At 37.6% G+C, this 25,471-nt stretch overlaps 2 protein-coding genes across 6 annotated transcripts in view; one reads left to right on the forward strand and one right to left on the reverse strand.

Moving 5' to 3' along the window:
• Nucleotides 1-1,159: 1,159 nt before the first annotated feature.
• Nucleotides 1,160-24,072, reverse strand: qtrt2 (queuine tRNA-ribosyltransferase accessory subunit 2). 5 transcript variants are annotated; one of them, XM_022682869.2, is made up of 9 exons: nt 24,051-24,072; nt 20,459-20,682; nt 19,276-19,331; nt 14,426-14,502; nt 13,149-13,358; nt 12,467-12,666; nt 9,745-9,914; nt 5,119-5,224; nt 1,160-1,435 (listed from the first exon to the last, which is right to left on the reverse strand). In XM_022682869.2, the coding sequence occupies exons 2-9, from the start codon at nt 20,656-20,658 to the stop codon at nt 1,213-1,215; spliced, it is 1,242 nt and encodes a 413-aa protein (XP_022538590.2). In that variant the 5' UTR covers nt 20,659-20,682; nt 24,051-24,072; the 3' UTR covers nt 1,160-1,212. The 5 variants fall into 5 exon arrangements, with proteins under 5 accessions (XP_022538590.2, XP_007249094.3, XP_007249092.3 ...); XM_007249032.3 differs by lacking the exon at nt 24,051-24,072 and adding an exon at nt 23,458-23,612 and having other exon boundaries at nt 9,763-9,914; XM_007249030.3 differs by lacking the exon at nt 24,051-24,072 and adding an exon at nt 23,458-23,612.
• ccdc191 (coiled-coil domain containing 191) overlaps nt 23,759-25,471 on the forward strand; it is a 30,646-nt gene continuing 28,933 nt past the window's right edge. The window contains exon 1 of the mRNA XM_007249027.4: nt 23,759-24,087. Within this exon, the coding sequence (XP_007249089.3) occupies nt 24,016-24,087 (72 nt within the window). The 5' untranslated portion in view covers nt 23,759-24,015. The remainder of the gene's footprint in view (nt 24,088-25,471) is intronic.

A 25,471-nucleotide genomic window follows, 5' to 3' on the forward strand; every position in this document is an offset into this window, starting at 1 on the left:
CAAACCTTTCAAAACACATCCAGATCTTCATTTATTTCACACAGAGAGATTTTGAATTTGAATGAATTGTGGAACACAAATTGAGTAACCAATCCAATTTTACCCTAAAAAAGACGCATTTAGTTTTTGATAGATGTTTGATGCAAATAAATTAAGATTTAGAGCATATATGCCTGACAATTGTCATTCTAAACATGTCTGAAATCAGACTTATGCTGATGTCTATCTAGATCATGCACTTTTAATTTCTCAAAAAACTATCCCTGTAATACAAAATAAAAAAGAACAACCTATAATGAGGTAAAAGTAAACATGTAGTTTTCATGTATGTAAACAGGTCCAAGCAGAACATCTTTGGGCATCTTCTCTCCAAACTAGTTCTCCAGTTCTGCACCACTTTAAATAATACTAACAGCTGAAGTACAGGTTCCATACAGCAGGGTTAGTTTAAAACATTTCGTCCCACAAAGTTTATTGTGCTCATATTTGACACTTTATGACATAATATAAAGCACATTTGATGCAGCCAAATCTTACTAATCACATTGATTTTGGGGATTTTTTTTATATTGTTCCAAAATTTGTCTAGTTCACACAATGTAAATCTTTACTGAATTATATCTATAATGGAACTGTAGCGGTGTTTCAAAGTCAAGGCTTCCATGCGTCCATGGTGGTCGGTAGGTCTCGGCCGCTACACTACAGAAGGCTTTCTCAAAGTGAAGGACCCTTTATATTCAGCTGAGAAACGCAGCCAGTGTTCAGAATGATTTGAAGGACGCAGCTGATGTATCCTTCACAGCCTTTGATAGCCTATAATTCTCTGCGCGTGTCCAACATGAAAGGGGAAAAGACAGCACCATGTGAATTGGGTTTGATATGAAATTATTAAAACAATATTTTAACAGTATTTATTAAATAACTTTTTAATAGAAAAAGGACCGAAATTTTATGCCTGAGTAAATTACTAATTGAACATTGACTGTATCCTAGACATTGGAACGCAGGACACAGTTTTAGCTGCACTGTTCATAAACGTCAGTTACTGAGAGCAAGGTTTACTTAAAAATTCTTTATATATATATATATATATATATATATATATATATATATATATATATATATATATATATATATATATATATATATATATAAAGATTGTGCCCTGCTCTCCATCCTTGGTCACAATAGCTGTTCCTCAGTTCATGCTGGTCACTGCAGCACCCTGCGCTTAAAGTCTTGTAGCCGATCGTTAGCCAAAGCCTCTCGTAAAGCTCTGAAGAATCTGAGGTAATGAGCCGTGTTGTGGAGCATCAGTAACACTCCTGCCAGTAGTTCGTTGGTCACCAGCAAATGATGGATGTACGCCCTCGTATGGTTCTTACAGCAGTAACAGCTACACCCCTCCACCAGCGGCCGTAAATCCTCCCTGTACCTGAAGAAGAAAAACATTCAGTTTCTCAGAGAGGAGATTTTTTTACATAGCTGAACATTGTCAGACACATCAAGTAGGCTGTTGCTTTACCATCTCAGCTCAATCTAACACAGGGGTGTCCAAACTACAGCCCGCGGGCCATTCGCTGCCTGTCCTTTTTTGGAGTGGTCCGTGAGGTATTTTATAAATAAAATGAAAGTTGGCCCGCTATTAAACAGAGAGATTAAGATTCAGAGTTTGAACGCTAGGTGTCAGAAAACGACCCAAAGAGTCTAAAAGCGGCGAGAATGTGCAATTGTAGCACAGAAAAAGGGTAAAAAAGTCTGGAAGCGGTGAAAATGTGCAGTTGTAGCACAGAAAAAGGGGCAAAGAGTCTAAAAGCGGCGAGAATGCTCAATTGTAGCATAGAAAAAGGAGGAAAAGAGTCTAAAAGCGGCGAGAATGTGCAATTGTGGCAAAGAGTCTAAAAGCGGCGATAATGTGCAGTTGTAGCACAGAAAAAGGGGCAAAGAGTCTAAAAGCGATGATAATGTGCAGTTGTAGCACAGAAAAAGGGGCAAAGAGTTTAAAAGCGGCAAGAATGCGCAGTTGTAGCACAGAAAAACAGGCAAAGAGTCTAAAAGCGGTGAGAATGTGCAGTTGTAGCACAGAAAAAGGGGCAAAGAGTCTAAAAGCGGCGATAATGTGCAGTTGTAGCACAGAAAAAGGGGCAAAGAGTCTAAAAGCGAAGAGAATGCGCAATTGTAGCACAGAAAAAGGGCCAAAGAGTCTAAAAGCGGCGAGAATGTGCAGTTGTAGCACAGAAAAACAGGCAAAGAGTCTAAAAGCGGTGAGAATGTGCAGTTGTAGCACAGAAAAAGGGGCAAAGAGTCTAAAAGCGGCGATAATGTGCAGTTGTAGCACAGAAAAAGGGGCAAAGAGTCTAAAAGCGAAGAGAATGCGCAATTGTAGCACAGAAAAAGGGCCAAAGAGTCTAAAAGTGGTGAGAATGCGCAATTGTAATTCAAGTAAAATGGTGCGTAAATGACAGTAATCAAGAAATGTATTATTATAAGTGGTATATTTAATTTTTTTTGTTTTATGACAGAGTCTATGGCCCGTGACTGCACATATATTTCTCCTTCTGGCCCCCAACAAAAAAAGTGTGAACACCCCTGATCTAACTTGTCTACCAAATGGCACAACTGCTGGTCCTATGATTGGAGAAATGAATTTGGGAGAAAAACTTCTTTTTGGCGATGCCACAGTCATCTAAGTCCAAGATACTTCAAATAGGTGGATAAAATGGTCCTCTCCCTCCTTCATCATTCAGAATATGCATTTAGCATTCTACAGTGCGTTGAGCTGGAAAACATCATTAAGTTTGGCTGGCTTCACAGGACACAGGGGAAGCATGTGCTAGCCTTTACTGTAGTCCACCAATCAAAAACATCCAGCCAATTACTGTGCTGGGCCTAACCACTCATTCCACGACAGAGTTACTGATGTGTAAAGAAGAGTCATTTGGATCACACTTGTGCCAGAGAATTTGCAATGTACAAATAAACATATGAGAAAACTCAACAAAATCCACATCATCACATTCTTAGTCTAAACCTGATTTAAAAATAAAAGAAAAGAAAAAAATACTGTGTCAAATGGTTAAATCAGTGTTTAGTAACAGTAACTGACATCTCTTGAATAATTACTTTTATATCAATAAGCCAAAAAAAAAAAAATAATAAATTTGCTGTTTCTTAATCTGCATTCTTGTCTGTACTTGTGTTCTTGTGGACTCGGAAAACATCAGCGGTTGCAGCCCAGTTACTGTTCCATTTAGAAAATCGCAGTTAGCCAAGTACACAAGAAGTACCTGGATGAGTTCTTGCTCCTCCCACATTATCGAGGATACATGGAAGGTGACTTGTGTGAACTTTTTACAGCCCAAGGAGATAGTACTGCGGTGTAAAAAAAAATATAGTTTGAAGCTATTTTAGGCAAGAATGTAGGGATTAGACTTCAAATGGTTTATTGGTTTAATTTATTTAAAAAGCAACTATTTGAAAATGTACAAGTTTTCGAAACCACGCTTCCCGTGCCCTGAGAGCGTGATGTCATCAAGTATGCAACTGTTCCAATTACAGAATAAAAGTCCTGCGTCCTACCGTCCTCAGGAGTATGCACTCGCGAGGCAAATTTCCAAGTCTGTTCTTGCTGAATATGGGAGTCCAAACTTGTGTACTCTGTATTGAGATATGTACGTTAAAGTATGTTGGTAAAAGTGTTACCTTAAGGGATCGCTTAGTAATGTTTTCACCTGTAAAGCTGTGAGGTGTTATCTTGTGAGTGAGGCTAAACACTTGCCAGCATGCTCACAGCAAGGTGACGAGAATTACTCGTTTAAGTTTAAACAAGGCCTGACAGTGGGTGCCAGATAGCTTAGATATTTCGTTCCCAAAATTGTGTGGGTATTTAACATTCCTCGACCCACACTGCCATGCATGAACTGTGAATACAGCATAAAAGGCATTACCACCCACAGTGGACAGCGCAGTGATTAGTAATGACAGTCAGTTTGGTCGAAATCACAACCCACTTTCAATACAAAAGGCTGCACACGCATAACCCACACTTCAGGGAAGGGTTCTTTAGCTTCTATGGGTTGTGGCAAAAGTCATGGGACACAATACTAATTACCATTACTTCTGGCATGTCAGTGTATTAAATGAAAGGAAAATAATTAGAAATAAAAACAATCATCCACATTTAAGTTTTGAAATACTTTCAAAGACAGACTGATGTGACATATTGAACAAAAAATATATATGTAATATTTAAACCATTAATTAAAGTAAATAAACTGCATTCTCTTGAGTTAAATCACTGATTTCTTTCCCACACATTTCCACACTTTTCACACAAGCCCCTTGTGGACCTAAATTCTGTTAACACCACGAGCATGTGCCAGATTAAATGCTTTGTTGAGGAAATGGAAGAAGAGACAAAGAATGTGGAGAGATATCTGTAGGTGTGAGAGGAGAACTGTGAGAAGCATTAAAAAACGAAACAATAAACACAACATGAGCTGTCTGTTTTGGAGAAATATTAAAAGCTCTAAAAGGCAGCTGATTAACTGTGCAGCACGAGACGAACTACAGTCAGCAGGTTTAAAGGAGTTGTGTTTAATAATCTGGCAAATAACACTTCTGTCTTTAAAACAGACTGACTGGGTTAAGCCAGGTGGAAACTATGGTTTCTGATCAACTTCACCTGTTAAGTTCACTTCAGGTCACTATAAATATAGTGGGGATCAGACTCCATATTAAAGGGTTTAAAGGCCTCAGAACAGTGAGAAGTGGACTGTGAATGTAAGTGAGAATTATTGAGAGAAAAAAATGAAGTGATTTTGAATGTAATGCCGGGTGTGTGTACTTGTCTCAGCAAAGCTGATGGGTTTTTTAAAGCTTGGCAGTGTGCTCTGTGCCGTGAAATAGCTCATAGCCCATAAAGCATTCAGACCAGTGGTGAAAATCGGCTGATTCATAAAAGAGGTGCAAGGAGACAGACACAAAATGGACAGATCAATAAAGAGTTTACAGCTTGAAAAGTGACGGGCCAAAAGGGGGCACACAGCATCAGCCCTTATCAGCATGGTGCCCTTAAAATTTTGCATGCTCACTCTGTGAAAATTATGTCTTCCATACCTTTTATCATTCAGATTCATCTCGAACCGTGTCATATTTTCAGGGCAGCTGTCTCCATTCTCCTTTGGTTCCTCTACAACAGGCCTCTCTTCATTTGATTCCAGCACTGTCACACAAACACACAAACCAATCTGTTTAATACCAATTCAAATTTCATATGTATTATTACACACGCACACCAATCAGCCAGCACATTAACAGCTGTTACACATCTCTTTCTCTGTTGGATACAATGTTAGCCTCCTTTCACCCTGTTTTTAAATGGTCAGGAACCCACATGAACACCACAGAGCAGGTATTTACTGGGTGGTGGGCCATACTTAGCGCAACACTGACATGTTGTTGGGGTGTTTGTAACTTTCAGGCTGTTATGACTAAATCTGATACAGCCATGCTGCTGGAGTTTTTAAACACTGTGTCCACTCACTGTTCACTCTAATAAATAGTCCTACCAAGCCGCTCCACCTTGTAGATGCACAGTTTGTAATCCACTAGTCCTTCATCAGTGCCCACAGGACGCTGCCCACAGAAAGCTGTTGTCTGGGTATTTTTAGCGTTCATTCCAAACATATTTTGCTCATTCAAACAGCCCCAAAATGTTTTTAAAAATCTCAGTATTTACCCTCTACTTTAAAAAAAAAAATGTCAGGTTTGAATTGGGCTCAGGCTCATAATGACAGTTTAAGGGCCAGGTCGGGTTGTGCTCACACAGACAGAGTGCACGGGCCGAGTCAGGTCGGATTTTATGAGCACGATACACTGAAGTGTTTAAAAGCTATCGTTAGTATCTCAGCACTGTACAGCAAACATCTTCTAGCTGGAAAATGGTCAGATTGCGAAAAGGTAGAAAACTGATTAAAGCTTGATATGTGATGCTGAATGGTTTAATATAGCAGAGGGGAGGGTGGTCCAGACACACTTTTTTTTTTTTGCTGCTGGGAAAAAAAAATCTCACAGGAACAATCATTACATCATCAGTCTGCATTTTTTTACACTGCATCAGGTTTGATTTGATGCACTTTTAAATCATAATTTTGTGGACAGAATACAGGAAAGGTTTTTTTCTGATTACTCTTCCATGAAGGTCATATCTGTACTGTGATCAGTGCATGACTTCAGGTCTTTTGCGATCTTAACGGGGTTTTGATTCCAGCTATCTTTTAAGCAGTTTTCACTGATGGTGTTCCAAAACTTGACCTTCACTTCACTTCACACTCCTAATGACTGACATTTCTTAATTAATTATATCCCAAACAAAGGAAACAACCACCAAAAAAAGCTAATTAAGCTCTGATACTAAAGTTATCTGTGATCTCAATCTTAAGTCTTAAGAGTTCAGTAAACAAATCAAGCAGGGAGCCTTTAGAGCCTTTCTTTGGTGCTGACCTTGTAAGTTAGCCCTGTTTTCTTCTGGTTTACTTAAAAGTAGGAGCATTTGCAAGCATATGCGCACACGCACACACACACACTCTTAAATAACATATCAAGTCTGTCAATATATAAAGATCACAACCCCTTTCATTCCACTGTGAATTACTGAGATGGCCCTTACCAGACCCAATGCCCTGGCACGTACGCGCACACACACATACACACAGACACTCATTAAAATTACACACAAGCACCAATCCACTTGGGAATGTTTCTTGCCCACTGGCTTCATTAAAGAGTGCCACAGAGAGAGAAGAGCTCCAGTCAGCAGGGCAAAGAGCTTTGCCCGAGCATCTCCAGTGTATTAACCCACAGAATGAGTGAAAAACAGACAGAGGAATATGATGAGAAAACGGCAGAACAGTCAAAGGTGAGAAAAGTAAGAAGGAAAGTGAGAAAAAGATGTTAACAGTGGGGGTGAAATAGATATATAAATAGAAATAAAAAGAAATAAAAATATAATCTAAATGAGTGGGAGACACTATATGTACAATACAACAAAAACACAATAGACAGGAAGGCGAGAGAGAGTACGTAGAGTGTGGGCATGAGTGAAGAAACGGGTGCAGATGGAAATGTGTCCTGCAGAGTCAGAGGGTGGTTAATCAGCTGGATGGCCTGTGGCTTGTCCCCCCCATGGTGCGCTCTAATTGGCTGAGAGGATAGCTACTTACACCCCCCAGAGCCAGGGGTGGACAGCGGCCCACCCTGAACTCCATTACTTTCCTCACAGTTAATTGATTCGCTCTGCCTGGTCCCGCACCTCTTTACACGTCACTGACTCTATCAATTACTTCAGTCTGAGATTTCCGTCCCGTAACAGAAAGCGGACATTATGGACTCCGCTTAGTCCAGATACATGCAGCGGTGCATCACAGAGCGCCGCAACAAATAATTGACCAAATTAGCATAACTGCCCTGCAGGAGGCAGTGGGGATAATCTTGCACACTGTAGCTCAGCTGCAAACAACTCAATTACTGCATTAGACCGCCTGATACAACACATACTCACCTAAATCACCAACACATATCTGCAAACTACACTTATAACAATGCAGAGAGAGAGAGAGAGAGAGGGAGGGAGAGAGAGGGAGAGAGAGAAGAGAGACAGAGAGAGAGAGAGAGAGAGAGAGAGAAGAGAGAGAGAGAGAGAGAGAGAGAGAGAGGGAGAGAGAGAAGAGAGACAGAGAGAGAGAGAGAGAGAGAGAGAGAGAGAGAGAGAGAGAGAGGGAGAGGGAGAGAAAAGAGAGAGATAGATATAGACATAGATGGAGAGAGAGAGATACAGATCGAGATATATATATATATATATATATATATATATAGAGAGAGAGAGAGAGAGAGAGAGAGAGAAGAGAGATAGATATAGACATAGAGGGAGAGAGATAGAGGGAGAAAGAGGATTTTGATTGACAGACAAAGAGATTGAAAATTACAGAAAAAGAGTATTACAGAAAGAAAGAAAGAAAGGATGGAATTGTGAAATTGAGACATAAAAACAGATTTTAGACCTCAAGTTAAAAGTGCATATAAAGTTAAAATAAAAATAAATTTGACTAAAAATTTAAAGAATTTCATAGGTAGATTCTCATATCTGCAAAAAATACTACAAAAAACTTTAAATTCAGATCAATGTAAAAAAGATTTAACTACAATTAATGAAGCTTTTTTAATGGTCCATTCATCATGAAGTTCTGATACAATATAAAGTGCTGCCACATCGTTTAAAAAAATACAACATATTTGCTCAAAGTGACAATATATGTTCATTTATAATCTGCAGCAAAACATCACTGGGGTATAAAAATCAGCTGCTCTAACAGCAAAGTTTTAATCACTATGCATGATAGTTCATTTTTTTTTGTTGTGAAACATAATTAAACATTCCACACATTATGCACATACTTCAAAACGAACAACTTCAGTTGTTATCATACAACCTGTCTGATCTCTGTTGATGTGGCTACTAGCAATACAAAAAATTGTTCCAGTAAACCCTGCATTTCTGATTTGAGCATATTCTCTGAACTGATGACTTTTGTTAGTTTTATAGATGGCGTACATAAAATACATTGTTTCTAGTGTTTGAAAGATTTATAAGATTTTATAGGTGAACAGCAGCAGCGAACAACAACATTCTCTTGTTGTTAACAATGGTCGTTTCCTGTTTTAACTCGGATTAGGTGTGTGCCCTGACACTTCAGCCTGTAACGAGTCGTAACGTAAAAGTGAAAGATGTCGTGAGGGTGTATTTTGGTTTTAGTGGCACAGTTTTATTTTGCCTTTAATGTCACTTGAGGTTAATGGCACAAAACAGACGTGTGGAATTTTATGTGTCCTTGTCTAGAGGAGGGGAGCTACTTCAAATAAAGTTGAAACATGAGCACAGCAGACGCATAAACACAGTTCCAGACATTTAAATCTATTTGTTATCTTCTGTAAACACTCCACACTGCTACAGGTTGTAGATAATGTCCATTTATGGCACCTTTTCAGCATAAACAGAGCACAAAAGACAAACAGAGGTCGGATAAGACTGGAGCGAGATCGGGGTTATTATACAACACATTAACATTGGAGTTCTTCAGTACCTTTAGTCGCATATTTATGAATTCTGTACGATATTTTTGGATACTAAAGAGTTGTTCTGACTCCCACACATCACACACAAAAAAACAGAAAAAAAGGCAGGGCCTCTGAATATTCTGACATGATCACTGAGAACCAGACTACTACCAATCTTTTCATGGAAAATTACTCTCATCTCAGATACAATAAAGAACTGTTAATTTACAAATTATTACCACCAAATCATTTTGGAGCATTTCTATTGGTCCATTCATCATTAACTTTAGAAAAAATGTACGAACAACTGACAAATTATGTCAAAAAATAAAAATGTTGATATACATTTAAATCATAGCAACAAAAAGAATGTTGAATAAAGTGTATGTGAAAGTGTTTTAGTGATTAAGCAACTGGCCAATGACTTTGTCACATTGTGCTTCAGGTCATCAAATTTGCTATTCTTTAATAAGTATATGGAAAATGTACATAAATAGCAGTCTGCATTAACTTTACATAGTTTATCATTTCGGCTGATAGTGATAGGGTTTAAAATAGCTGGAGTGCTCATTGAAGGAAGAGAATTCCAGGTTTAAAAGTGTGTAATAGAACTGTGGGCAGTGTGCACACCTGTAGAGGGCGAAGTACCTGCAGTCTCTGGGTCAGTTGTGACCGTGCAGTCAAAACAAAGAGCGCATCCTCTCTCAGTCACCTGGAAAGGGAAGAAACCTTCAAAGAGATCCACTCCAACCTCCACACACGCAATCACTTCGTCTGGACGGCCAACACCCTGCAACAACCTGGCAAACCGTCAAAGCACAGCCTTCAGAAAACAGAGGTGAGGAAAAAAGAAATAACTTTGAACTCTGACGTAATCCCACAGAAGCAGAGTTTAGACTCTGCCTGAATATGTGTATAATGGATTGCCTATAAAACTGCAGCAAGCAAGTCTAATAAATAAATAAACAAACAAACCAACAAATAATGCCTCAGACTGAGTTCAGTCCACAGGGGAAACATGCAATATTAATACAACACCAGTGTTTCTGCAGCTCATTCCTCAAAGCAGGAACTCTGCAGCCTGTGCAGTGTTCTGGGGATTTGAGGACTGAACTGCTGGAGAAAGTTTCACTTTAGACTGTAGGACCTTTGGGGCTTTGTGGAGAAAAACATACTATCATAGATAAGGAGCATTAAAACATAACTGACTGTTTGGCATTGGCCAGCTTGACAGCTCACTGGAATAGATGTGCATTAAGTGACAGACCTGACACGCCCTAAAGTGCTCTTCTATTCAGTGACTGACAGTGTGGTCCCGTTTCTGATAACGCACTATAATAACATTTTTGGCTGAAACTGGATACAAAATACTAAAAAATAAATATTTTTTTTTACAGTTTTACAGTTTTTATACATTTTGCCACTTAGTAATAAATTAAATAATCAAAGAAAGGGCACATTTAAATTTATTTGTACTATTATACAATACAAATATTTAATGTTCAATAACTATATTTAAACACCCAGCAGTCATAACAACAAAGCACAGTTCAGTGTTTCTACTGAGCTGGCCAATAATGTAAAAAAAATCAATAAACAAATCTTGATATTCTTCAAATATATGAGCAATTCTCAAAATTATTTTTTTTAGTTCTTACATAACGAATGCATTTTTTTTGTAAACAGCACCATTTCAAAAGTGATGTGCAAGCATTTTTGCTCATTTTTGTGTCTTGAAAGTGCCTCCTCTACTGAAAGAAATCCTAGAGTAAAGACCTAAAATAAATAAACTATTATTCTGTATAAAATAGTCTTTTCACATATTCTGCCAAATAAAGAACGCTTTTGCCATTTTTGGCTGAATATTTTCAGTTACCATATATTCTGAAAATACATTGTTTCTAATGGGACACCACGGGTCTCAGTACCAATCTGATCTTATTTTTGCTTCTACAAATAATGTATCCCTACAACGTAGGAAAGATGCTCTATTAATTAACACTCACTACATAATAGAGTTGATGACCAAAGTCCCTGTCGCTATAGGGAGCACTCCCCTCTGTGGATAGCTTTTATCTAATTTTGATGTAATTTGTTTTTTGTTATGGAATCCAGTAAAATGCAGCTGCTCCTGAACAAAATCATAGAGTAAACACTGCAATACGACCTAAAATAAAGGAGTTATTGTTTAATATAAATTATTCCAACTTTTCACTTATTCGGTTGAACATAACATTTTTTGGCCATTTTCGGCTGAATAATTTGGTTGGCAAATATTCTATGCATTCCTAGTTTCTAATGAGTTTTCTTTACAAGTCCCGACAGCAAGCTTACAAATCTACAGGGATCCAGCACGATTTCTCCACAGCCCCCAAAACATTTAGTCTCTCCTAGCGGATAGTTAGCGTTAGCGTTAGCGAGTGATTCAGGCATGTTCTGCATCATTAAAACAAGTTAAATGTAGAACAACTTTTTTTTTGTTCTTGAACTTATTCTTCCCTTCCCTCCAGCATCCTCTACAAGTATGGCAGGGAAATGCGGTTGCCATGACTCCTGGGTGGGTGGAGAGTTGCTATGGCTGCTGAGAGTCTGAGGGTACGTAATCAAGGAAAAGCAATGGGTGACTTTAGATGGGGAGCGAAAAAGATCACTCAGCCTCCAACTGAGAGGGACAAAAGTACTGTGTCGAGGGCGTGAATGTAAGTGTGCGGTAGGACCTGACTGATTTTTGTCCCATTTACTCCCCCACATGCTCATTTACATTTCATACCTGTTAGCAAGAACTCCCCATCACACAAAATTAAGCTGAGGGGGGGAGACAGGTAGAACGTGCTTCCCTTGAGACATGTAAAGCAGCAGTGCATACTTTCAAACTCAGGGTAGTGAAAAATTATGAAAATTGATGGAGAGAATACTAGCTGCCCACTGAGAGATAAAGTAGAGAAAACCCTGGAGACCATCACATCAACAGCAAGAAGATGTTAGCTTATTATTCATCAGCTTCTTATTCAAATTGTGCATTCCACATAAATTCATGGTGCGGCAAGTCAGGTCTGGCATATATACAGTACATGTACATTACATGCACCCTTTTTTTAAGAAATATGTTGTGTTTATCGATGTCTCGATACATTTATTCTGCTCCCTAATCCAATCTGAATACCTTCATGCTGACTGTTGGTCGATACCAATCCAATAATCAACCAAAAATCACTAAAAGCCCAACACTGCTATTACATTCCTGTTCAGGATGAGTGTAAATACACTTTGTTCCACAAACATGCCTGATAACAGGTCTGGTCCTTGGGTGTAATGGATACAAAGAAAGGTTAACTTTAGCCCTGACTTTTACCTTGGCTTTTCCTGAGGCAGCTCTGCGGTCACTGCTGTAATCAGCTGACTTCTCAGGTCCTGTTCCATGGCGGCAGATTGGAACCCGTCCAGGACGAATCCCGCCACGGGCCGTTTGGCCGTCTCCCGGGCCGACCTGACCCTTTCTTCCAAAATATCGCCTCCCTCTACCACTCCGAATATCTTGGCCTGCTTCAGCTCCTATCAGAGACAGGGGAAATGCACAGTAAGCAGCCAGTCAGCACTGGGAAAGCAGAGGATATTTTCATTAGTAAAAGTTGCTAACTGAGAAAATACACAGAAAGATTTGCCATATTGTCAGAAGAAGCCCCTGTTCCTGTCCCAATACATTCACTGAGGCTACTCTGAACATGACAGCAGTCTTTATACAATAAGCTGCTGAAAGTCTTTTAGTATCTGTTTGGACCCACAAATACATCTCTCCACTGCAGACTGCAGAAACGTTAATAGAAATATTTCTGGGTCAGCTGATGCAACAGGCCGGACAACAGACAGCTTCATTGCAAAATTGCTGGAATAAACTTTTCTTGTCAGAATATTTGTGCTTGCATCAACAACAGTTGACTCACATTTACTAAACTAATGGGTAACTAGCAAATCTCTGTACAACAGACTTAAAAGAAGACCAGTTTTCATTTTAAACGTTTGTGTGTGTACACTACCTGTGTTTTCTGATGCAGTATTAGACACTCATCCAGGTGGGCTAGAGTGCGGTCCACTGCTTTGCGGACCCTTTTGCGTGAAGTGTTGGCCTGCCACGTCTCTCCATCCGCCATGCTCTGATAGAAGTCTGGCTTGATAGCCGCCTGCAAGGCCATGAACTTCGCCACCGTCAGCTCCATCCTTCCTCCACTGCCCCACACTGACACAGTCTACAATACAACACACAAAACGTGTGCATAATGAGAGATTGTTTTAATACCTATAATCCAATAAAACAAGTGAAAAACAAATAATCACATCATCCAATATATTAAACTATAACTGAGTTTAAGTGATTTAAATTAAAGCCAAATAGAAAAACAGAGTGGCCAATGTTCAGAAATAGCTATGCAGAACTGTTTTAAAAGGATCTTCAACTACAAATTCACTATTGTGGTTATTTGTGTTCGTTTTTTCTGTAGACAGTGAAATGTATTTGCTTTTAAATTGTATTAAACACAAATACACTTATGATGCTGACCCAAACGTAAGCAGTTGCTATATAACTCTCTTAAATCCTTGGAAGACATCTCACCAGGCTCTCTCTAAATCCTCCACTGACTGAATTATTTGCTCTAAATGGGAACTACACTACAAAAGCTGTTTTAAAAGTACTCTTCTGCATGCTCTGTGCAATTACACTTTCTCACCATAGAAGTCCCACCACAGAAAGTAAAGAATGTTTAGTTTTTCTCCCCAATCATCAGAATTATGCAACTTACGCAAAACATGTATTCTGCCTACCAATATTTTTTTGTTTGGATATTAAAGCAAAATTGACAATAAAATATCTCCCTTTCCAATATATCCAAGACAATCACATACATTGTAAATTGTTTTCTTTTTGTAAAACTAATGGGTTAAAATAGAGATGTTAAAGATCTGGAGACAGTTCTTAATCACATATTGCATTAAACTCGTTCTAATCAGAATGACTGACATGTTTTTGTGTTCTTGCAGAAAAACACTAGGCTCTGACTTGAATTCTTCACTTACATTCTGAGTTTTCATCATATGCATTACTCTAACATTTCTGGTATCACCAGCGTGTGTGACAAACCCATATTTAAATCAAATGTTGAAACAGATGTGAGCAAATCGATGATATTTAATGGATTTTGTGTGAGCATTACTAATTTTGTCTCTAGAATCCTGCTAAACTCCAACACAAATGAGAAAGGATGCATCTTCAAGCCATTCTCCACATTGATTTCAGGGATATTGAGTGTCTTCTGACCTTGTTAGTGATGTGGCCTGCAGGGTTGGTGGTTGCAGAGTCATGGAGGGAGCAGTAGAGCGCTGTATCATGTAGCCCTGGTGGGACAAAACAAGTTTAATATTTCCAGAATAATACAGTCGGCATCATTAGCATTCTAAATGACTTTAGCTATGCTGAGAGAAAACACTCTGACTTTGATTTGGATGAAGCGGAAAAAAAGAAGAAAAGAAAAAGAAGTACTTTTACAGACAAAACAACATCGCTAAGAATCTTTGTAAGACACCAAAAATGCCACCAAAAATGAAAAGCAGTTACTGACGCATGTGCGTGCCTCTTGTTGGCGCTTGACAGTAGTCAGCAGCATGGCTGCAGTGTGTCAAGATTATTATTCCTCTTGCATAATAATTGCCTACTTGCACATTACTTCATTAAGGCCATTTTTCTTTTTGAAAACATATTAAATATACAGTAACTCAACCAATAAATGCTGTTCTTTAAAACGTATTACATCTTATCTGACATACAGAATACTGCCTTTACCAAAAATAAAATCTGTACAAAATAGAATACAGGAACTATAGGTAACTTCAAGTACTTAAAGCTCCACTAGGTAGGATTGAGATTTTGTGCTCGCGGGCTCCCCCTACAGTGAGCCCTACAGAGTGTAATAAATGTTTCAGGCGGATTAGTTTCTCTTTCTCGTTTTCTGGCTTTCACAGACATATTCTGTCTCTTTCCCGTTTCTTCCAGAGTGTCTGTATGTTAGTTTGTAAATAATGAACAAGTAGTCCTTGTAGAACTGTTAGAACTAAAGTTCGGAAAGCAGGTCGCAGTTCTCAACTTACAGAGTCTGGTTTGAGCTCAGAGGAGCTCCGGCACAGACACGAGAGCACCGCTATTCCTCCTGTTACACCTCAATGCAGTGCTGCAGTGAGTTTCAAGCTGTAATTTTACTTCTTTAAAAAGATCAAAAATTAAGGAAATCCTACCTAGTGCTACTTTAAGTCAGAGATGGTATCAGTACTGGTAGTCTGTACTGGTATAACTGTTTTTTTCTATTTTGGAAGAGAAAAAGTGTATTGATGAACCAACAGAAATAAATGAGTAAAGGGAGTTGCAACACTTGCTAAAAGAATTACCTGTCTCAGCATATAGGTGTACAATACAAGGAACTGTAAGCTACTTGCAATTTGCACATTAAGAAATGGATAGCGGATGCAAAAGAAAGGACTGAGTGCAGTCAGAAGCAATCAGGCGGGACACTTGTTCATCATGGCAACACTGCTTGCCTGGCAAAACAAACAAACAAAGAATAAACGGATCGTTCTGAAGCCTTGTCAAATAAATTCACAGAGGGAATGGAACCAATTGTGCAATTGATGAGCGTGACTTTGCTGATGACAGTGCATATTTGCGTGAAGGGTCCAAACTGATTTGTTTCCAGTGCTGCAGTTCAATTATCCATCGTGAAGACTGGCTGACGTTTAGCTAGTTAAACCCAAACAGGCAGATCATTCTGAGCGTAGCACGCCACACAAACACAAACAGAGTCAAAGCTGTTTCACACCATCCGGTAAAACTGCAGCCTTATAATTATGCAGTCAGGTCACTCTCTGCCCCTCCGGCCACACTTCAATAAGTTTCTTCAACTGAAACAGCAAAAATGAAGTCACTAATTACATTTCTCATTTTTAATGTACTAAAGTGCTAAAGGCGAAGGCGAGTATCGGCTGACAGGGTTTCAACTGTTCTCCTGATCTCAGCCTGAAAACCTCATCATAATGGGGATCATAATAGCAGGAAATGCCCCCCACCCCTTCACAGACCCACCCAAAGCTAAACTATATCTGACACTGCATAAGCCTACAGACAGTTAAGGGAAAAAAAACTGTACCAGCAGTTAATTTAATTTAAACTGGACCTACAGTCAATTTAGTTTGAGGCACAAAAATCAAACCATGTAAAAATAAATAAGCAAAAATAATGCCAGATAAGAGGTCCCCCTGAGGAATCACGCATTAATCTGTCATGTTCGTTTTATAAAATGTATATTTTAAAGACATTACTAACAAATAAAAAAGACTACTAAGCATGAGAGGCCAGAGCCAATGTAACTCAGAAAAAAACATTTCTTTAACAGTATGGCTGTGCTGGACTGAAGTGCTGAGTACTGTAATTGTAGAAAATGATCCCTAGCTTCAGTGTAATGTGCTAGTTAGCCAAATACTGTGATTTCTGGATATAAATCCAAATTAATAGGATCTTCCAAGTGTTCCCTATTGTCAAGTGATCGCTGGCATTATCTGTGACAGAGGATCCCACAGTCACAAGAAAATGTAAATGAACTTTCCACACGGATGTGACAACTAATAAAATGTGCAATGATCACAAACACAATCTAACTGTGCCTAATGGCACACAAGTTGTAAACCTTCACAGAACAGACTAGGAAAAAAGTGACTTCTCCAAGAGTTACAGAGCAAAGGATGTTGCAAATAAATAGATGGCATAAGAATTTTATGGAATTTTACAGGTGCTTTAACTGGTAACTAATGGCACACAAAGCCTGGGTACTGACAAATGTGCAGCTATGCAACTACTTAACACACTACTTAACACACTTACACACTACACAATTCTTTACCCTTAGCACTCAACCAACAGACAGACCTGTGAGAAGCTGTCTGTGTGGACAGCTAAGAAAATCATCAGTCTCTCAGCCCTCCATCACCGCCATCTACACCACACACTGCATCCGCAAAGCCACCAGCATTGTATCTCTTGATACAGAAGCATCTGCGCCTCCACTACCAGACTCTTCAACAGCTTCATCTACCAGGCAGTCAGAATCCTCAACGCACAGAGACAGAACTGAACTCCCACCCCACCACCTCACACCCAATTCACTCACACCGAACTGAACTAACCCCCCGCCCCCCCCCATTTACCCCTTTACACACACTTGCAGCACACAGAGACTGGAACTGCCTCTATCCTTATCAGCAATATTTGCTGCTTCTTCTTCTTCAAAAAAAAACAAAAAAAAAACTCTGTTACATATCTCTGCACCTTATTCTCCATATGCACATTTCATTGTACAGTATTATTACTGCACTGTCCTGTCTGTAATAGTGTCTCTTGTCTGCTGTATTTATTGTAGTGTTATAGTTACAATCTTGTACTTTATGTTGTCTATTGTATTGTTGTTTCACGTTGCACCATTGTTCCAGGGAAACCTAATTTCTGTGTACCTGTACTCAGATGTAATGACAATAAAAGCCTCTTGACCTCTGCTATTCTGCCTAAAGAAGACCTGTTAAGTTCACAAAGAGTACAGCCCATTACCTCAACCTGAAGAGATGTTGGGTAATGCAACAAATGCACCCAAGTAATTCATAAGTAACTATATCAAAATGGATAAAAGAAATGATTATTTTCGTACTGAAATGGTCAAGTCAGAGTGCAAATTAGGGAACAGGCAGCTGGATCGCTCAGCACATTTCAAAAGGGCAATAATAAGGAATTTGGAAACCACTAAAATGGGGTGAAAACTGGATTTTAGCATAAATAAATAGATAAATAATTAAATGACATATATGCAAATAATAATGTAGAGAAGCATACGTCTTTCGTTTGTGAAAACTTGAAAAAGTAAAAACCAGATGTACTGCATTCTCCACACCCCCATAATCATGTACACATATAGAGCACAAGGCTATAATATTGCTGCAATATTAAAGCATAAATAGAAAAATTACTTGCAATGTATCCACACAAATAATAATGGTGTTAAATGGTTTAATTACCATATTTTAATTGGACCCATAATTGGAATCAGGACAGTAAACAATTTAAATTTACTAGTCCATGTCCTGCAGTTGAGCTTTTAACTGCGCATAGACCTGTTTTATTCCATCCACACAGTCAGAACACAACAGAATGATTCATTTTAATTAAGGTCCACAATCGCACATTAACTAGGTGCAATATCCATATATGAATATAATAACCTAACAACTGTAAAAATCGGCTCATTAACACGCATTACTTTCTCCCCTGCTGAAATGATGCTGGTGAAGAATGACACTGGTGAGATCATTATATGTTCGTTTAAACATCTACTTTAGGTACATCTGGTCTCCCAGTGGTCCTGGAGAGACTTAATCATGAAGATTTAAAAAGGCAATTACTTATGACTTTGTTAAATTACATATTCTGAATTATGAAAGATTTTGTGGAAGCATTACGTTATCATTGACGTCAGTGTGATGTGCTTCTTCTTTAATGAAGCTACTTGTATGTGCTCCAAAATTACAGCTGTAGTTCTGGAGATGCCTCATAGGAGTTTCATAAAGAAGTCAATGTTTCTCTAATGTGGAAATTTACATTTATTGCAGTATTTTATTCATTATTTTCACATTTTTCAATCATGGTCTTATGCGGCTTACGTCAATTAGCACCTAAATGAGTATAAATGTCAGCAATGTTTTTTAAAGACTGGCATTAGTATGAAATTTTTATCAGATGTTTAAAAAATTAAACATGCACCAGTAGAAGACTTTTAATATTTCAGACATTCTGTTTTTTTGCTGGCAGTAAACACCACGTTAACAGCCCTGACATTTAAAATAATCTTCTTAACAGGCTTTGTGACTTTTAAAGGGGGCACTGTTCACTGCACCCATAAAACCCCGTGCTACAGCACTTTAATCATGACAAGGCCTTGGGGTGAACACAGATTCCTCACGCTATTACAGATGATGTCCAGAGCCATCAACAATGACCCAGGGTAGAAAAATATGCAGTCTAGACTGTGGTGGATAAATGTTAGAACAGAGCGATATGTGACTTTTAAAAGCTTTACTAACCTGCAAACTTCCGTACACCCTCTTTAAACTCCTCCAGCACTTCATGATGCTCTGCACTGAAAGATATACAAAGCAATTAGGCATATCAGGAACATCCTAGCAGAATCTCTGCAACATTTAACAAATGTGATACAAAGAAACTGATTTACAGAGATCTAAGCTTAAATAATGAAAATCCAGTGCATTTATGTTTTTATGTATGTATGTAGGGGTAGTACATTAACACACACACACACAACAGGGAAAGTATTAAAATAATTATTACTTAGAATATTTTATATGGTTAGAGATTCTGAATGCCAGATTGTGATTAATCAATAAACTGCTTAGTCCATACATACAAAGAAAAATCCTAATAGATGAGATGAGGTTTTATGGACAAAAATGAGAAAGATGAGGCTTTCCACCCCAAGAACACTGTACCAACTGTGATGCATGATTTTGGTAGCCAAATTAATTATTCATTGCAAATGTAAACCATCAGCTACTGAAACTTGCACAAATTTGGGTGTTCCAACAGGACGATGACCTCAATGCAAACTTTCGATGTCCTTCCCAAGGTCCTGACCTCAAATATATGGACTGTGCTTAAAAGTCAGATCTGTGCCAAATCCAAGAAATTTAATAATGTTTTGTTAAAGTGATTTTTGAATCCATTTAATGTGCAAGAAATATGATTCCCATTCATAACCTCTGTAAACATTTCTGTGTATGTTTTCTTCAGAATGGAGTACTTCACATCCAATTACTTTCAATGACTTTGTTTCCATCGTAAGAATTTATTTTTGCACTTGAGCATTTTTGCCAGTTCTGAGAATATGATGGAGTTCTTAAACTAACAGTATCTTTCATAGGCCTCATGATAACTGCTAATTTGGGATGATCAACTGTCCCAGAAATTGTTGCAATAAACAACACTGTCATTTAGAACCATTTAGAGCCACGGAAATAATAGAACATTAGCATTTAATACAAGGTACATGCTGTGAAAGGCAATCAAACATTGGCATTAGGCTATACATATTTTTAAACATTCTAAACAGTTAAAATTCCAACATTCACATGAATTATCCCTGAGGTAAGTAACTCGTACCATGCTATATCTTCTATAGTTTTACTAGTTAATAAAAAAAACAACACATCAACACAGAGTTAAGCAAGTGGAAAAATGATATCTTCTTACAGGCAATTCAGTGTGACCTGCGTGACTGCAGGCAGGTTGCTCAGTGTGTGCAGAGTGTCCTGAGTCAGATGAGGCACAGTGGCACAGTGGGTGAAGAGGAGGCAGCCTGGAACATCCAGTGAGTGCTGTGCTGTTTGCTCTATCGCTGTTAACAGGCCCAGCCGGCATCCCTGCACCACTTTAGACAATTCCAGCTTCATCACGCCAGTGGAATCAGTGACTCCCTGTAGGGAAAGGAAATAAAACCCCATTAACCCCAGTAATTAACAGTAAATGACTCATATTCTTGTAAAAAATGCAATAATTTCACCAGATTTGTCTACAACATAATGACCCAAAGTCAAGAACTTGGGGAAAAATAATGTGCTTCTGATACATCATAATAAATGAATATATTGCATGGGCACAAGGAAATGGCAATGCTGGAACAATATTATACAGCCCTATTTCAGAGCCTCTTGAACTACTAGCTGGGTTTATCTGTGGAGATCACACAATGCTAATCATCTGGGTCAGGCTCAGTGATGGACAAATCACTCATTTTAAGGTCATGTTTTACAAACATAAACTGAACTAAGTGCTGAAATGCCCTATATATTCACAGTGATGATACCCCATGACCAGACTTAGTCACTCTCTAGGAAACATAGTGTATGAATTAAATCAGTACTTAAACCCATGTCCTCTGAGATATGGTACATCAGAGAGAGAAATGACGAGATGCCTCTTATTAGACAGTATGATTCGGATTACAATCAAGAGAAAGAAGTGGGACACAGCAGGTTACACATCTGCATTTTCCAAAAAACTAAAATAATTAACAATTGACTGTTCCTAATACTACGCAGATAAATATGAATATTGTAGCATTATTAAGACACCATAACATCCATAAAGATTATAAGTAAAACAAAAACAACAACAACAGTGTTAGCGTTAGCCTAGCTGCTACTGTCAGCTAATGGAGCCTTTGGACTTGATATAACACAGTGGAACAACACCAGCAGATGACTTGGCTCTCCAAACCAACACTGACCATCAGTAAAATTTACATTTCTTTTGGAAATCAAGGGACGAGAATCTGGAGGAAGAGTAGACCAACTGGTGTTGGTCCACTGTGTTAAATCAAGTCTAAAGTGCAGTGTTTTCCCACAAAATCTTACAGCGCTTCATGCTTCCCTCTGATGACAACATTTATGCAGATGTGGATTTTATTTTCCAGCAGGACTTGGAACTTCCCACACTGCCAAAATTATCAATTGATCTTTGAGCTAATTTTCTGAGACACTGATTTTAAGGTTTTCATTGGCTGTAAGCCATAATAATCAACAATAAAATAAATAAACGTTAAAAATAGATCACTCTGTGTGTGTAACACATCTATACAATATGAGTTTCACATTTTAACTGAATTACAGAAGTAATGTTTCAATGATATTCAAATTTTTTAAGATGCACTAATAAATTGCCTACAATAATATATTTATTGCTAAGGATGTGTAGGGGTGTGTGCTATTAATTAAAACTAATATCTTGATTTTTTTTTTTTGCTGAATGAAGATATACAACATACCTTAATTTTTTTTTCATCCAATAAGATAATAACAAAACGACACTTTTTAAATGATTTTGTTGGTAAATAATAAAACACAGATAATTTGAAGCTCTAAATATTCATTAATTGGTCAATTTACCCATTGTTTACTTTCGTTGGATTATTTTACCATAACAAATTAAATCAAATTTATTTGTATAGCTCTTTTAAGAACTGCTTTTGTCACAAAGTGGCTTTACAGAAATGTGATCAAAGGACAGAAAATTAGGCAAAACATTAAACATAAAAATACAGAAGCCCCAGTGAGCTAGCGCAGAGGCAAGGAAAAACTTCCTCAGAGCTGGAGGAGGAAGAAGAGGGGGGAACCATCCTACCACTGGTCAGATAGCTATAAAGTAATGCTTAAAATTTGGATGTAATCCGAAACAAAGCTAATTTGTTCCACATTTTATACAGGCACTTTTATTAACATTCAGGTGTAGATGAACCTGAGATATATTTTAGAGATGGAAAGATCCATCAGCTATGTATCAATATAAGAGGAGAAAGGCAAACTGTCTGGGCTTATTGGAACACAACATATAGTTTGTATAAATATAAATATATTTTCTTATATCTCGTATGAAAACATTAGGGCTGCAGTGATTAGCCGATATAATCTACAATGTCGGTTATTTAAGTTTGACGACTACAAATTTCCTTGTTGATTAATCGTTAATTTGTAACAGTACTGCATTACACAAAGTGCTGGGGGCAGAAGTGCAATGGGAGATGGGTAAACGGCTCAGTTTACACTCAACTTAGTCTGTGTCTCAAACTCAACAGATTACATATTTAATCACTAAATAGCAGTTCTTTACACGTTTAAACATCTAGACATTTAAATGCCTTTTAAATCTCATGTTGAACTCATGTTCAAAGGAAAAATAATCATCAGATTGGTCGACTACCAAAATAATCCTTAGTTTCAGCCCTAAAAACTTAACATATTGTCCAGCCATTGTTTTAAGTAAAAAAAAAAACTAATTAAGGATGTTGTTCCATTAATATGTTCAGTAAGTAATGTTAATTATTACTATTAATACCCTTTAAGCAGCGCAGGCTAGTATAATATGAGACTTTTATAAACATTTATTAATAATGCAAAATAATATTTACTCTCGTTTTTAACAAAATTACAGAGACTTTACAAAGATATTGTTTATTTTTTTCAGTATCGCTCACCCCTCCAACTTAAGTGCTGTGTGTATAAAGCTGCTCCTGTGTAAGCTTCACAGTTAACTTAACGTTAGCATTTTCAGCTTAACTCCCGACAGCAGCTGAACACCTTCAGTGTGAGAATATTAAATAATAAAAGCGAATTAAAAACGCCTCAAACCTCCCATACAATCATTCAGTTTTATAAACAAGCCTTTATAAACCCTTTAAAACAGCTCCTGCTTACCAACCCTGCACAACAACACGTGAGACACCACAGAGTCGCAGAATTACCACCGCCCTGTCTCTCACTGACTACGTCACCGCAACAACCCACACAAAACAGACATTTAAAATAATAAAATATTAAAAACTAAAACTGATCATCTCAGATCATCATCAGATCCATCAGAAATAACTTTAATATAAAAATAATAAAAACACAATTATTACAAAAGAGTAGCGAAAACACTGTTGCCAAGGTAACTAAATGAACGCTTTGCCCCATTTCCGTGTTGATGGGATTTGTAGTTTTACGGAAGAAAAGGATCACTGAATGACTCAATTCCAGCTCAGTGGGGGGACTCCAATTCCCACAATTCAACTCTGCCGCGAACTCGCCTCTCCTTGTGTTTGGATTGTTGGAAGGTTTTGTAGTTTAGTTTATGAGTTTCTGCTGCAGAGTTTCACTGTAAAGAAACGGAAAGGATAAACTCTGTAATAGAGCGTTAATTTAGTATTTCACTCCTCCTCTCTGAGACTTAATCTCCTCCATATCTGACAGCACTTGAACAAAACCTGAAGAATGACTCATCCAGCACACAAACCCAATATCTTTACCTGGAAAAGACTCACAAAGACTCCCTCCAGTAACAAGGCAAGTGCATCATCTCTCCTTTCTCTCCTGTGTTCAGATCCTGTCTGTGTGCTCCTGAAGTCTGGGTCAAAACTGCGCGATTACGGATGACCTATGACTTTTTATCCACACCTGATTAATAATAGATATACAAACGTGTTATAAATATAGCTAATAAAACAATGCACTTTAATAAAAAAAACTTTTTAATGTGAAATATTCTGTCTGATAATTTCCACTTTATATAGCTAGATTACTTATCTAAATGAGATCATTTTAGAAATGTAGGTATAAATATTACCAACAATGTGAACTCAATCCAACCTGGTTGCAGATAAATGTGCAAGAACCAAATATAAAATCTAAACTACAATTTTAAATACATTTTTACATTGTATGCTCAAAAGAATTATGTGTATCATATAATAATGAAAATGACATATTCACAACTTTCATATATATATATATATATATATATATATATATATATATATATATATATATATATATATATATATATATATATATATATATAAATATATGACTATATTAAAGCTATACAGGAACACAACATTTTTATAAACAAAATGTCTTAAAGTAACCTGAATATGTTCTATACTTTAGAATCTTCTAAGTACCACATTTAGCTTTGAGGACAGATCTGCACACTCAATACATTGGTATTTTAATCGATAGATAGATAGATAGATAGATAGATAGATAGATAGATAGATAGATAGATAGACAGACAGACAGACAGACAGACAGACAGACAGACAGACAGACAGACAGACAGACACTTTATTTATCCCGAAGGAAATTTAGGCATCCAACAGCAACAACACAATACAATAAGAAACATATTCAAACATAAATTAAAACAAAGAAGAATAGAAAATATATAAGGCTATAAAAAACTTACTATACTATACTAAGACACTATAATATCAGTGTCTTCATGAGGTAGAGTCACCTGGAATAGTTTTCTCAGTGTCCTGGAGGTGCCGAACAATAGTTGCTGCTCATCCCAAATCACCATCTCAGTTGGGTTTAGGTCAGGGTGCAAATACATTTAATGTTCGATTCCTACATATTTATCTGCAGCTGGATGCGATTTAGTTCACATTGTTTCATTGTTTCATCATTTCACATGGAATTGTTTCTATGGACATTTTGATACATGTATGTTAGCATCCATTTATTTTCCAAGTAGTACCAACTATTTTTACTGGTTTAAATTGAATGTCTGATTTTGAAAAACAATGATTTACATATTAAACATATTTTCATTAAAAAAGTCTTAATCACTGAAGTCTTTACTGCACAGTCTTGACTTTCTGAGTTTAATTTGTCCCTTAATATAACATCCACTTGATCCACCTGATCCTGTATGAGTCCCTCTCTT

The sequence above is a fragment of the Astyanax mexicanus genome, chromosome 1, assembly GCF_023375975.1.
Source record: "Astyanax mexicanus isolate ESR-SI-001 chromosome 1, AstMex3_surface, whole genome shotgun sequence".
NCBI classification, from domain to species: domain Eukaryota; kingdom Metazoa; phylum Chordata; class Actinopteri; order Characiformes; family Acestrorhamphidae; genus Astyanax; species Astyanax mexicanus.